General features: G+C 40.3%; 1 protein-coding gene across 2 annotated transcripts in view; it reads right to left on the bottom strand.

The window, feature by feature from the left end:
* The window catches only part of GRID2 (glutamate ionotropic receptor delta type subunit 2), a 748,101-nt gene that overhangs the window by 300,161 nt on the left and 434,501 nt on the right, over positions 1 to 13,439 (bottom strand). Inside the window, exon 3 of one of the 2 annotated variants that reach the window (XM_075708771.1) lies at positions 5,088 to 5,372. The exons of the other annotated variant lie outside the window; for it this stretch is intronic. Coding sequence (XP_075564886.1) covers positions 5,088 to 5,372 — 285 coding nt within the window. The remainder of the gene's footprint in view (positions 1 to 5,087; positions 5,373 to 13,439) is intronic. 2 annotated transcript variants of the gene reach the window in all.

Below are 13,439 nucleotides of genomic sequence, written 5' to 3' on the forward strand. Positions count from 1 at the left end.
CTTTTTCATGCCGCTGTTAGGGCGCTGGCCATTGTCAGATGCCAGTCTGTGGGTGAGGCAGGATTTGCTGTTTCAAACTGCAAGTTGTTTGCTTTGAACTTGAAACCATAAAGATGTAATAACTTGGCAAAGCTCGCTCAAAATGTTTACAGATGTCAGTGGCTCTTCATACAAATCTAAAATTTGCAATTTCCAAAAGTATAAGTTATACATTTATAGTGCCCAGTCTGAAAATGCCTTCACTGAAAAGGGTGCTGATGATCTTAAGGAAGAGTTCAGAGACTTAGTGGAGGAACTGCCTGGTCTCTACACCAGGTTGTAAGAAGGAGATGCACAGCTACCCTCTGCAGCACAGTGATCCCACAGTTTGAGCTGAGCAGTCAAGAAAAAAAGAGTAGAATCCGACTTGGCTGCTTAAATGAAGTAAATTTGGCTTGTACATACTGCGTGGATAGTAATTTCAATAGCAGGTTGAGAAAGGCATCAATCTACTGCATGACTTTTCTGCATGTCATGCCACCTACTCTTTAAGTATGCAAGAAGACTGTCCTTAATGTCATTTGATGGAAGCACAGAATTGTCCTTGAACTCTTTTAATGTCCTCGTATAAAATTTTCTTAAACAAAATCAGATTTCATATCCTGGGCAGGCCTTTATCTTGTTTTACCTCAAGGAACAAAACACACTGAATATGAGGGGACTGACTGCACTACTTTCACTGGAGTTTGATCTAGATCATACCAGCAGATAGCAAGGATGGGGAAAAAGACTCATCTCATTCTGATTTTCACATGTTCATCTGAGTTTATACACTAAAGGTAAAGATACAATTGTAGTAAAAGAAGTACCAACAAACACCTCCTAAGTCTTCTCAAGTAAAAATATTCTTTTTTCTTATCTCCTCACTCATTAACTGTTACTGTGTGTTAGCCTCACATTTGTTACTGGCAAGGCTCAACCACTGACAAAAGACCAGCTTTACTAAAATCTTTCACTAGTTAACTCAGCTTAACTAAGTCAACATGAGCAAAATACTTTTTTGATTATTCTCAAGGTGTCTTTTGTTTTGTGTTAGAATAGTCAGTCTACCTACAATTTTACTTGGAAAAAACCCATCAGTTAAAACTTAGAAGTCAATTATTTCAGAAATGCATTTCTGCATCGCTTCTTCAACACCTAGCTGGTTATGACTTAATCAAAGAATTGCTTCCTTCAGAGACTTTAACTTTCTGTGTTGGTAAAGACCTTTAAGTAGATGTGAATCTTCTAGCATTTAGATAGAAGAAGTGTTAAAATGTTAAAACTGAATGTACTTGTCTACTTCTATTCAAAAAAGAATTTGCGAGTTTTAAAACAGGATAACATTGGGGAAATAACCCTCAGCTCTGCAGAGAGACACATTTCCAATTATAAACAATTCTCTAACTCTCTGCTAATGAAAAGGAATCAATGATAGACTGCAAAATAAAAATCAAAAGCAATTCAATTCATAGGATTAAAAAACTATGATACTGATAAACTGACACATAAATGGTTGCAGCCTCTTTTAAAGGTGCAAGGGATCTGGTTTAGCGCAGTGTTTACTTTGGATATGAGCCCAATTTTACTGTAGGAAAATTTATTTTAAATATGAAAGGCACATTTTCTTTCACAGAGCAAAATTATTACTGGAAATAATTTCAGTAATACAACTAAAGTATTTTGTTATAAATTAAATCACTACACAAAATAATTTCTCAGAAAGGAAAGTATTGGAATTCTGGTTGCTGGAACCAGTCAGTCTAACAGTGTTTTCATGTTTTGTAACTTACAAAAAGATGGCAACAATGGGAAAAAATAAAGGATTAACACATATCAGAATCTATTTTCCCATTACTTCTCAACTGCCATTTACTGCTATGGAGACATCACTTAGCGTTACGATACACACTTTGAGAAGGAAAGATCACCACATACAAAAAAACCCCACCAGCGCAAGAAATTGCTCTGTTCGCACAAGTGTCAGTACTGCACAGGACTGTGCAGAACGTATCAATAATCTCTTCCTAATACAAATTTAATTCTAATGCAAGTGTTGATCTCCCACCTACTTTAATGTTTAATACTAAATGTTACAGTAAAACATTTAATATTAACTGCTGCATGCAGTTAAACTGAGCAAAGCTTCCAACCAGAATTTTATTTTAGGTCTGTATGAGCTGAGCAAAGAAATAAATCCCATACTGCAGCAGATCCTCTCAGGAAAGCTGAGGAATGGGACTGGGATCTTCCAGAGGGAATTGCAACTACCCTTAGCTGCTCTGACACTTTGACCAATAGGATAGCATACCCCTGGACCCCCACCCCATGTATGCATGCCCGGTCTTAATTTCTTTCTAAAACAGGCACAGAAGCTAACGGTACTGGGCCAACTCTCTTTTATAAAACCCAAACTGATGCTGGGATTTATTTTTTTTTTTTTTTCTAGTATTTCACATCTATAGACCCATCTAAATGAATGGTTTTCTCAAACATCACAGAAACAGATTAATTAGAGTTGGATGGGACTTCAGGACATCACATAGTCCAACCTCCTGCTCAAAGCAGGGTGAATACTGAATTCAGACTTCTCCACTCTATAGACCATTAACAAGTGATTCCAGCTCCTCTTTATGCCCTGAATTTCTCTGCCCCTCCCTCTGTCCAAGCCCCTCTTTGGTCAATACAGAACCTGGGAAGAGAAAATGTACACTGTTAACATACTGGATATGTTTTGAGCATACCAATAATCAGCAGGAAAAAGGAAGAAAGTGACATAATTTGTTAAGGTTTATAATAAGCTCCTGGCAAGATTGCTCTCTAGGGACTAAGAAAATAACATCATCACAAGTACGAGGAAAACTACTGCCACAGTTCAAAAACTGGGTAAGAGAATTAAGAACAGGCAAAATACTGTGTCAAGGCTAATGATTTCACCTGAAATGGTAGAGAGGAATTAGAGAGGCATTCCAGTATGAGCAAGAAGAGAGATTGGAGAGACAGAGAACAACTCTCACGGTAATGGAAATAAGAAGTGAGGCCTCTGGTTAGAGATGGTGATCTGAAACTTCTGTTCTCTTGTTCCATATTAAAAGTGGAGGAGGAGATAGTCAATCAAATCAGCAACATAAAATTTTAAAAAGAAACTGTAGGAAGCACAAAGAGAATATAGAAACTGTTTGCTGCCCTAGGATGCCTGATGAAATCGAGGATTTAGCACAGTTTAAAGAAACGTTATATACCTTTGCACAGATAATAGCCCTATTCAGAGTTGCAGGTTACCTGAAAACTCCGGTTGCATTTTAAATCTTTCTGTTCATAGTATTAGTCCCAAACTATGTACACACACAAACAACAACAACAAAAGAAGACAAACAAACCCCCCAAAACCCCATCCAAATACCCAAACCACACAAATGGTTAGAAAGGGGACAGACTGCTCAGTATATACTAAATGAAGACATTTTTTTTGCACATTTTCCTGATGCATGTGATAGTGATCACTGATCAGAGTCAGATTACCAGTCTGTCTTGGCCAATATGGCATTACTTGTAGACCACTGAAGTCAGAATGCCATAGAGGCTGGTGGAGAGACTTAATATCTGCCACATGTCATGTCTGGGGATAATGTGTCACTGAATGAGCTACTGGTCTGAAACTTATTCCTTGCAGGCAGGCATCTGTGTTGCATAAGTCACACCGTAATGAGATTCCTACCCAGAAATCAAGGGCAAAATGACATGGTGTCTGAACTCATTCTCAAATTAAATAATGGAACTTGAATAATCTAAAACTAGTATTTATGAATATAATTATTCCAAAATGTTAACTATAAATTTTTTTTGAGTTTTTTAAACTCAAAGACACATACAAAAATATATCTTTTAGCTGGCAAGATTATGGTCGTCTTCACAGGTACACTGATACTTAAATGCACAAACTTATAAAACATGAGCAAAAGTACTCTTTGCTGCAAGCTTTTTGGATGGGTTTTTATGTGTGTGTTCCTTATCCTATGGCCGGCGCTTTTAGGTGCTGCTTTGTTATAAATAGGAACTCTCCTATTCATCATTTTCTATCTTTCTAATTTAAGAATTTATTATGTAGCCAGGGAACAAAAATCAATAACACCTGACCTGAATGAACCAGATATTATGCACAGTAAATAGCTGAAGTGAGCATTTTTATATAACTTGAAGATTTAACTTTGAAAATAAGTTTTAAAATGTTCATCCAAACCAGTCATGATTACTTATGAATAATGGATGCATCTGAAGAAAACAGGCCTGGTTTCAAAGCAATTTTCCATAGAAGAAAGATCATAAAATCAGTTAGATAATGCACTTATACTACAGAAATGTGTCCAGCTCTCCTCTCAACCATAAAAGTTGTCTGTACCGAACTCAGCTGAGTCACTGAGCGGGATGGTGCAGTCTCGTGATGCCACTGTGTCGCACTTACTCTATCACACACAACAACCATCAATTCAGCACCTTTCAGGAACACTAAATGAACTCAAAAAAGAAGGAACGTTGCCTTCTCCAGGCCCTCCTCCTCAAGTGTTTGGTCTACAGAAGTTCTCTCTGCAAGTTTTACATTTATGAATAGCAGCTCATTCTTGCCAAGGTCTCTGTCCTACTTTCACCACTGCTTCAGCTTCTGGCCATCAAATATATGCCACAAAACAGGAGAGATTCACCACACAAGAAACAATTCTACAGAATTTAAAATCTTAAATGTTGCCTCTTGAATTGTCATCTTATATTTCTATAGTCAAAAAACCAAGAAAGCTGGCTAAAAACTTGTATGCTTCATAAACACTGGCAGAATAGAAAGCCAGATAAGTTCTCCATTTACCAGTTAAGTCTAACAAAAAAATTATCAAATAAACCTGTAGACATTGATGGATTTTAGAAATAGATTTCTCTGAGGTGCTGTGAAATGCTGACAGAACCATAAATGTTCACAAGCGAAACATAATCTCTTGGAAGACTATAAACATGTAATGTGACTGCTTTCAGCAGAATTACAGATTTGACAAAAATCACCCTGCTAAATAAATACTTACCATAGTCGTTATCATAAAAAATAATGAATTTCTGCCAAGCATATTCTGTGACCACCCTCAAGATGACATCATTCAGGTAGACAGGGGGGCGGACGGAGAGCGTGTAGTCATCATTGCGGTTGCTCCTGGTGAGCCCGCAGCCACTCCTTGGCGTTCCTGCTGTTGAGCGCTGGATGAAGAGGTGCGGGATGTGCATGGCATCTGCCAGAGACTGCAGGGATCCTGCTGATGTGCAGCCAATGGAGCTGACAAGGGCCAGGATCCCTTGGTTCATCAGGTCACAGGCTGTAAGAAAACACAGCAATATTCAAGATGAGAGCGATTCAGTGCATAGGGCCTATTTCGCTGTTGAAACACAGACACTAGGAACTGAAACATAACAGGTTCAATCAAGTGAAATATGGATAAAATTTTGGACATTGAGTAATTCAGACCTAAAATTCATGAAAATCATGAGGTTTCTCTATTCACTTTCTATTGTCTTGTGGTGCAAGCTGGAAGACTGCCCTATCCACCTGGCCCAGAAATGAATTATCCCTTGAAAATGAGACACCCCCGGGGCCTTCTGAGGAACAGTAAGAACTGATTCCAGCTACGAATTAACATGACCACCCAAGGAGATAAGCACTTTTCAAAGTCTAGCACAACAGCTCCATGAATAGGTTCTTTGCGTTATACAGAGAAAACTTGAAGAAATAACAGCTCAGGCTTGCTGTCAACTTTTGAAGACAACTGACCATAATTACGTACATTAACTTGTCCAAGTAAAAACTGACTTGCTTTGGGGTTTTAAGAGATATATGAAATAATCTTATGTAATTTAGTCTTTTTCTTCCCCCCTCCCCCCCCCAAAAAGCTAGTCTTATAAATAGCAAAATGTTTTCAAAATTCAGTGAACAGTTTATATACATTGACTCTCCTCGCTTCCATAAGAAAGGCACAGAGTTGTATATGAAAAAAATAACACCTTGTATCTGATGGTTCTGTTAATAAGGGATGAGCTACAGCAGACAGTCTGATGTACAATACCAATGACATCCACATTAATACCAAAGGTGTTTATCATGATTAACGTTAATGCGACCAATAAATATCAAAAGAATTAATAACGATTAGGTCTGTAATTTTGAAGGATTACCCTGTGAAATAAAGAAGAGTCGTGTTTATACTGGGTTTCTAACAGACTTGAGAGCCTGAATGAACTAAAAACACGGGCTTGTAGCATAATTCCCCAGAGCACACCCAAGGCTAAATTTTGAAATACTCAGTTTGCCCCTGGCAAAGCTACACGAGCAGTTAATCTGCATTTACACATGTAAATTAGGTAATGGGACAGTAAAGGGTAATATGTATTTACATATGCATATCTAATACGAAACTGTGCAATTACTTATTTTGCAGGAATGTTTTGCACACGACAGGTGCAGCCAAAACCAAGAAACCCACATGTGAGAATATATTCCCCTAAAAATACGAAAACATATTTTAGTGCCAGACCTGTTGTCTCATATCATATGGCTCTTACTCACAGTGAGTAATGTTTTACCCCACAAACACTTATTGATCTCAATGGGCATATTTACAGTGTGACAGATGGGGTTCTGCATTCAGGCCCATATGGAACTTGACTTCATAGCCAAAGGACAGCACTGGAGGTCATGAATGCAGGGAAAGCCAGTGCATTATTCTTATTAAGATACAGAGATCTGGAACATGGCACAGTGGATTCCCAGGGTGTACTGATGCCACTGAGGCTCTGTCCAATGGGAACACTTTTGAATTCCTTCATGCAGATAAATATGGGAGGGCAAGTGCTCCCACCGAGAGGTTTCAAAGTGTTTCGGCTTAGGATAAAGTGTTCCCTCTGTATATGCTCTGACTATATCTCAGCATTTGGGCCAGCTTCTGGATTTCATGTTAAAGGTAATACATTTTCAACAACCGCAAGTATCCTTTTTCAGAAAAGTACCGAATATCATTGGTAATTGGACAAAAAATATATCAGTATCTCACAAGTTTCTAACATTCAGAATGTTTAAAAACAATCTTATTAGCTATTCATCTTTTATGTTGCTTGTTTACATTCTTCATCATCACTTTCAACAAAGATAAAAGGCTTGTCAAGTTATCTTTTTAGGGAGGTGCCGAATCTCTTTCTGATTTGGTTCTCCTGCACCAAGTACTGCAATATCTCGGTTGCATACCCCAGTGAGAATGCTGCTACTTGAGAAACAAACTATTTTTATTGATATGTTGATCTGTCGATCAATAAATACCTGTAGTTATCTATATGTCAATAGGCATCCTTATAGCTAGATATCAATAGACGAATAAAACTGAAGTTAGATTTTGCAAAGGCCTCCTTTTAATTCAAGGAAAATTTAAGTCTACATTGTCCTGACGCCGCCTGCTTGAATGAAATATGTAGTGTGACCCTCTAGTCTCTCAAACATGACTTTGAAAAAGATGGTAGAGTCAGACTGCATCAAAAAAATTGCTTGAAAATGTCTAAATTTCCAGGCACACCTTCAGTGTGAGAAAAACCAGTACACTCCCTGTAATGCTATGAAGTGGGAAACATGCTTTTTGTGAAAATTGTTATTGAAACATGAAGGGGAAGAAAACAGCACGGAACATTTAGCTCCACAGGGCCGAATGCTAATACTGGCAAACAAACTGAATAAAGGATTAAAATTATCTCTCCTGACACTGCACCACGTTTGTTACAATAGCCTCAGGACTGAAGCTGCCTGTGTGGCTTTTTCTTCCATGATATGCTTATTAGAATCGTGTATGCTGGATTGGGGCAATATGCACTTAATTATGCTCGCAAATGGACCTTATTCCTGTACACTTAGAGACTACTTAATACACAGAGAAGTAGCTGCTGGAGAAAGGGCTGTTATCTCAGAGGCAGCTTTTCCAGAAGATGAGTGCATGAGTTGCAGAGTTCGCCTCTGAGTCAGTCTAACTGGATTATTCTTTGAATAGAAATATAATTTCTACAATATATACACATACAAAGTAAAGCCTATGCAATATGTCAAACTATCATGTGTGATATTCACATGTTCCTTGGCCAAGCAGAACTTTTGTTGGCTCCAGTGGAAGAGCTGATTGGTAAAAAGGATAAGACTGAGGTTTACTTGTTTTCTTAACCCTTTTTTCCCCTCACAAACAAAAGCTCTATTAAATCCTTTTCCTAGTGATCCAAATGTTTCAGCTGTATCTTATCAATTGACTAAAAGCTCCGGTTCAAACATATTTGAAATCTTGGTTGCATTCCTTTTTGAGCCTGAAATATCCAAGTTATATTTTGGCTCACGTGTGTTAAAAAATCCACACGCTCACATATATATATATATATATATATATATAAAAGGACTTAAATGCTACCTTGCCATTCAAAACTCTGTTACAATTTAATTTACTATGACCTCCTTAGAGATTGCATTTCCAACCTGGTATTTAGTCTGCTGCCAGTATGATCAAGGTATATTAGTTTACCATTAACTGGAGAAAGAAAAATATTGCTGTGCCTTTTAAGACTTCAGGACAGTAGAAATGTCAAATTCAAATGGACTTGTACACAGCTCCACTGCAAGTTTAACAAAGAAGGAATAGAAAATTAGTAATAGTGTTTATAAAACACTACTGTTTCATAGCATAAGTTATGTTCAAACATAAGTTATCCAGACATTAATTTGCCCACACAACTGCCAGATAGTGGACACTATTAAAAACTGGATCTTCACCAGCTAAAGGAATAAAACTGGTCACAGAATTTTACACAGTGTGTAGAGAGAGTATCAGGAATGGCTATAAAACAGAATAATTTAAAACGTTTCTCCATTGCAGATATACATAGAGACTACCACATGTATAACAGACACTGGCATGCACCCAGCTTTACATTTAACTCTTCAGCTTATCTTGCCTTTCTCAAAATGCAAAGTTACTGAATTTCTAACACCGGTGGGCTGATCGCCAGTAACAAAAAAGCAATCTTTTAGAGTAAAACCTCTTCTAAGCTAGTTTGGCATGACAACTAAAGAAAATAAAAAATCTAATTTTTTGCTCACTGTGCTATTTTTTAAAATAAAGAGTATAGCCAATGCAATTTGAAATAAATAATTTACATCTAGGCTATCAGCTTGTATAAGCACTTCCAGCAAAGCAGAATTTAAATGGCTATGGTTACAAATGTGTCCTTAAAATGCGTTCTCTGTAAAATGGGAACAATGGTAGGTCCTTAAATAACTACTAGTTGCCGTAATTTAGAAAAAAAAAAAAAAAAAATCTATAATTAAGAGCAAATTTAAAAACAGATGCAGGAATAAATAAGAAGCACCAAAAAAACCCCCAAAAAGGACTACTAAGATTTAACTATTGCTACTAATGTGAGCATTTTCTTGTTTAGTTCTCCCTTCTTCTTCCTGATAATAAATCATAACAAATCACCCTCATAAGCCACAAACTGACGAGCCAAAGTGAAAACAATTAGCATAAGATCTCTGGAGACTTCAGTAACAGCTTAATTTTGCTCCCATTAAACTGCTGGTTAAACAAAATCAGACCAACTTTTAACATTACTTTTTTGAAAATGCTAAATATTGTGCATAAAGAGTAGGTAGCATCCCTTTAAATAATCAGAGATGTAGTCTAGGGTCCCTTCCATCTTCTATAAATCAGAAACTACCAGGCTCCTTCCAGAACAGTAGTGTGGTTTGTTGAGTATATGTTGAGTGAACAGAAATTAGATCTAAATTCTGTTCCCAGAGTCCTGGTCCCATGGGCCTGACTTGGACACCCCAATGTCACTCCCCTGGATGTCCTTTCAAAGCTGGCATCGTTTCAGTCTCACTGCTCCTGGATGTTTTCCACATATTACCCATGTAGAATAGCGCCTCAAAGCTATTTAGCTAAATGTGAAGCTGCAGAAAAAGCCTCTCTTCACTGATATCTCTGTTTTGGGTTGGAGAACGAGGGGCCATAAACAGTATTTTTACTGTGTAACTGCCCTGTGTTTTGGAAATGCTCCAAGGACTCTGAAACCAGGAGGACTCCACACAATGGGGACAAATTAGCTTTCCCTTGATTTCTGTAGAAGGTGAGTACAACCTTTCCCCAGAAACATTTTTTTATCTTCTTACTCTCTTTTGGGGTCTGTATGATTCACCACCACATAGAGCACAGGTTTACCTGGAAGGATACTCAGATTCCTTCCCCATGTCAACAAAATAGCCAGGAGCCTACAATCCAGTCAGAGGTCAGGGAGAAAAATCTAGTCTGTAAGAACCTCAGATTTTCACGATACTTTAGCCATGAAGAGAATATTTACAGATTTACTAACACATTCTGGAAATCAATCACCCCTTCCATCATCCTATTTGCACTAAACCACACCCAAATCAGGACAAGCAGCTGTTTCAGGGGGAAAAATACAACATCAGGTGACTTGAGCACATAATAAATGGATATTTATGGTTATGTTTTTTTGATCATGAGTTGGTTTACATGACACCAGGCCTGCTGGCAATAGATGCAGTAAACCTGTCTCAAAGGAAGAAAAGGATCTTTGCACAGGAGTTAGCCGGGCTCATTGAAAGAGCTTTAAACTAGATTTGAAGGGGGAAAGGGATAAAACCAGGCTCACTAGAGATAAACCTGGGGGCGGCACGCCAGTGTCTGAGGGATGGTGTGCTAGCAAGATCCTTTGGTCTGCCATCTCAGTGGAGGTAGGGGATGGAGGTCCATGGGGCAGCAAAGATGCAAGGCTTATGGATGTGTTAGAAACCACGGAAGCGCCTGAGAATTGTCAAGAAGGAATTAGGGCTTCTCCCTGCAGAGAAGTGGTGGTATCAATAGCCCAACTGAAGTGCATCGACACCAACGCACGCAGCATGGGCAACAAGCAGGAGGAGCTGGAAGCCATTGTGCAGCAGGAAAACTGTGATATAGTTGCCATCACAGAAACACAGTGGGATGACTCACACAACTGGAGTGCTGCAATGGATGGCTTTAAACTCTTGAGAACAGATAGGCAAGGAAGGAGAGGCAATGAGGTATGTCAGCGAGTGTTTTGATTGTCTAGAGCTTAATGATGGCGATGACAGGGTTGAGTGTTTATGGGTAAGAATCAGAGGGAAGGCCAATAAGGCGGATATCACAGTGGGAGTTTGTTATACACCACTCAACCAGGATGAAGAGGCAGATGAAAAAAATCTAAAAGCAGCTGGGAGAAGTCTCACAATCGCTAGCCCTTCTTCTCATGGGGGACTTCAGCTTACCACGTCTGCTGGAAATACAATACAGCAGAGAGGAAACAGTCTAGGAGGTTCCTGGAGTGTGTGGAAGGTAACTTCCTGGTACAGCTGGTGAGTGAGCCAACTAGGGAAGGCACCCCGCTGGACCTGTTGTTTGCAAACAGAGAAGGACTTGTGGGCGATGCGACGGTTGGAGGCCATGTTGGGCACAGCGATCCTGAAGTGATAGAGTTTTCAATTCTTGCAAAAGTAAGGAGCGGGGGGTCAGCAGAACTGCTGCCTTGGACTTGCACAGGGCAGACTTTGGCCAAGACTGGTTGACAGAGTCCCTTGGGAGGCAGTTCTGAAGAGCAAATGAGTCCAGGAAGGCTGGACATTCTTCAAGAAGGAAATCTTAAAGGTGCAGGAGCAGGCCGTCCCCATGTGCCAAAACACAGGCTGGTGAGGAAGAAGACCAGCCTGGCTGAACAGAGAGTTTTGGCTGGAACTCAGGAAAAAAAGGATAGTTTATGACCTTTGGAAGAAGGGGCAGGCAACTCAGGAGGACTACAAGGATGCCGTGAGGCTATGCAGGGAAAAAATTAGAAGGGCCAAAGCCCAACTAGAACTTAATCTGGCTACTGCTGTAAAAGACAAAAAAAAAAAAATGTGTCTATAAATACACTAGCAACAAAAGGACTGCTAAGGCAAATCTCCATCATTTATTGGATGTGGAGGGAAACATGGTGACAAAGGATGAAGAAAAGGCTGAGGGCCTTAATGCCTTCTTTGCCTCAGTCTTTAATAGTCAGACCAGTTGTCCTTGGGGTACCCAGCCCCCTGAGCTGGAAGAAAGGGATGGGGAGAAGAATGAAGCCCCCATAATCCAAGGGGAAATGGTTAGCAACCTGCTACACCACTTAGACACACACAAGTCTACAGGGACAGATGGGATCCACCCAAGGCTACTGAGGGAGCTAGCGGAAATGCTCACGAAGCCACTTCCAACCCTTTATCAGCAGTCTTGGCTAACCAGGGAGCTCCCAATTGACTGGACATTAGCAAACGTGACACCCATCTACAAGAAGGGCCAGAAGCAGTATCTGTGGAACTACAGGCCTGTCGGCCTGACCTCAGTGCCGGGGAAGGTTATGGAGCAGATCATCCTGAGTGCCATCACATGGCACGTACAGGACAGCCAGGTGATCAGACCCAGTCAGCATGGGTTTATGAAAGGCAGGTTCTGTTTGACTCACCTGATCTCCTTCTATGACCTGGTGACCCGCCCAGTGGTTGAAGGAAAGGCTGTGGTTGTTTTCTACCTAGACGTTAGTAAAGCCTTTGACACTGTTTCCCACACCATTCTCCTGGAGAAACTGGCTACTCATGGCTTGGACGGGCAATCTCTTTGTTGGGTAAAAAACTGTCTGGATGGCCAGGCCCAAAGAGTTGTTGTGAATGGAGTTAAATCCAGTTGGCAGCCAGTCACAAGTGGTGCTCCCCAGGGCTCAGTAGTGGAGCCAGTTCTGTTTAATATCTTTATCAATGATCTGGATGAGGGGATCAAGTGCACCCTCAGTAAGTTTGCAGATGACACCAAATCAGGCAGGAGTGTTGATCTGCTTGAGGGTAGGAAAGCTCTGCAGAGGGACCTGGACAAGCTGGACCGATGGGCCAGGGCCAATTGTATGAGGTTCAACAAGGCCAAGTGCCGGGTCCTGCACTTGGGTCACAACAACCCCATGCAATACTACAGGTTTGGGGAAGAGTGGCTGGAAAGCTGCCCAGAGGACAAGGACCTGGGGGTGCTGGTCAACAGCCAGCTGAGTATGAGCCAGCAGTGTGCCCGGGTGGCCAAGAAGGCCAACAGCATCCTGGCTTGTATCAGGAATAGTGTGGCCAGCAGGAGCAGGGAGGTGACTGTCCCCCTGTACTTGGCAGTGATGAGGCTGCACCTTGAATACTGTGTTCAGTTTTGGGCCCCTCAGTACAAGAAAGACATTGAGGTGCTGGAGTGTGTCCAGAGAAGGGCAACAAAGCTGGTGAAGGGTCTGGAGCACAGGCCTTATGTGGAGCAGCTGAGGGACTGGGGTTGTTTAGTCTGGAG

Source organism: Pelecanus crispus, chromosome 4 (genome assembly GCF_030463565.1).
Source record: "Pelecanus crispus isolate bPelCri1 chromosome 4, bPelCri1.pri, whole genome shotgun sequence".
NCBI classification, from domain to species: domain Eukaryota; kingdom Metazoa; phylum Chordata; class Aves; order Pelecaniformes; family Pelecanidae; genus Pelecanus; species Pelecanus crispus.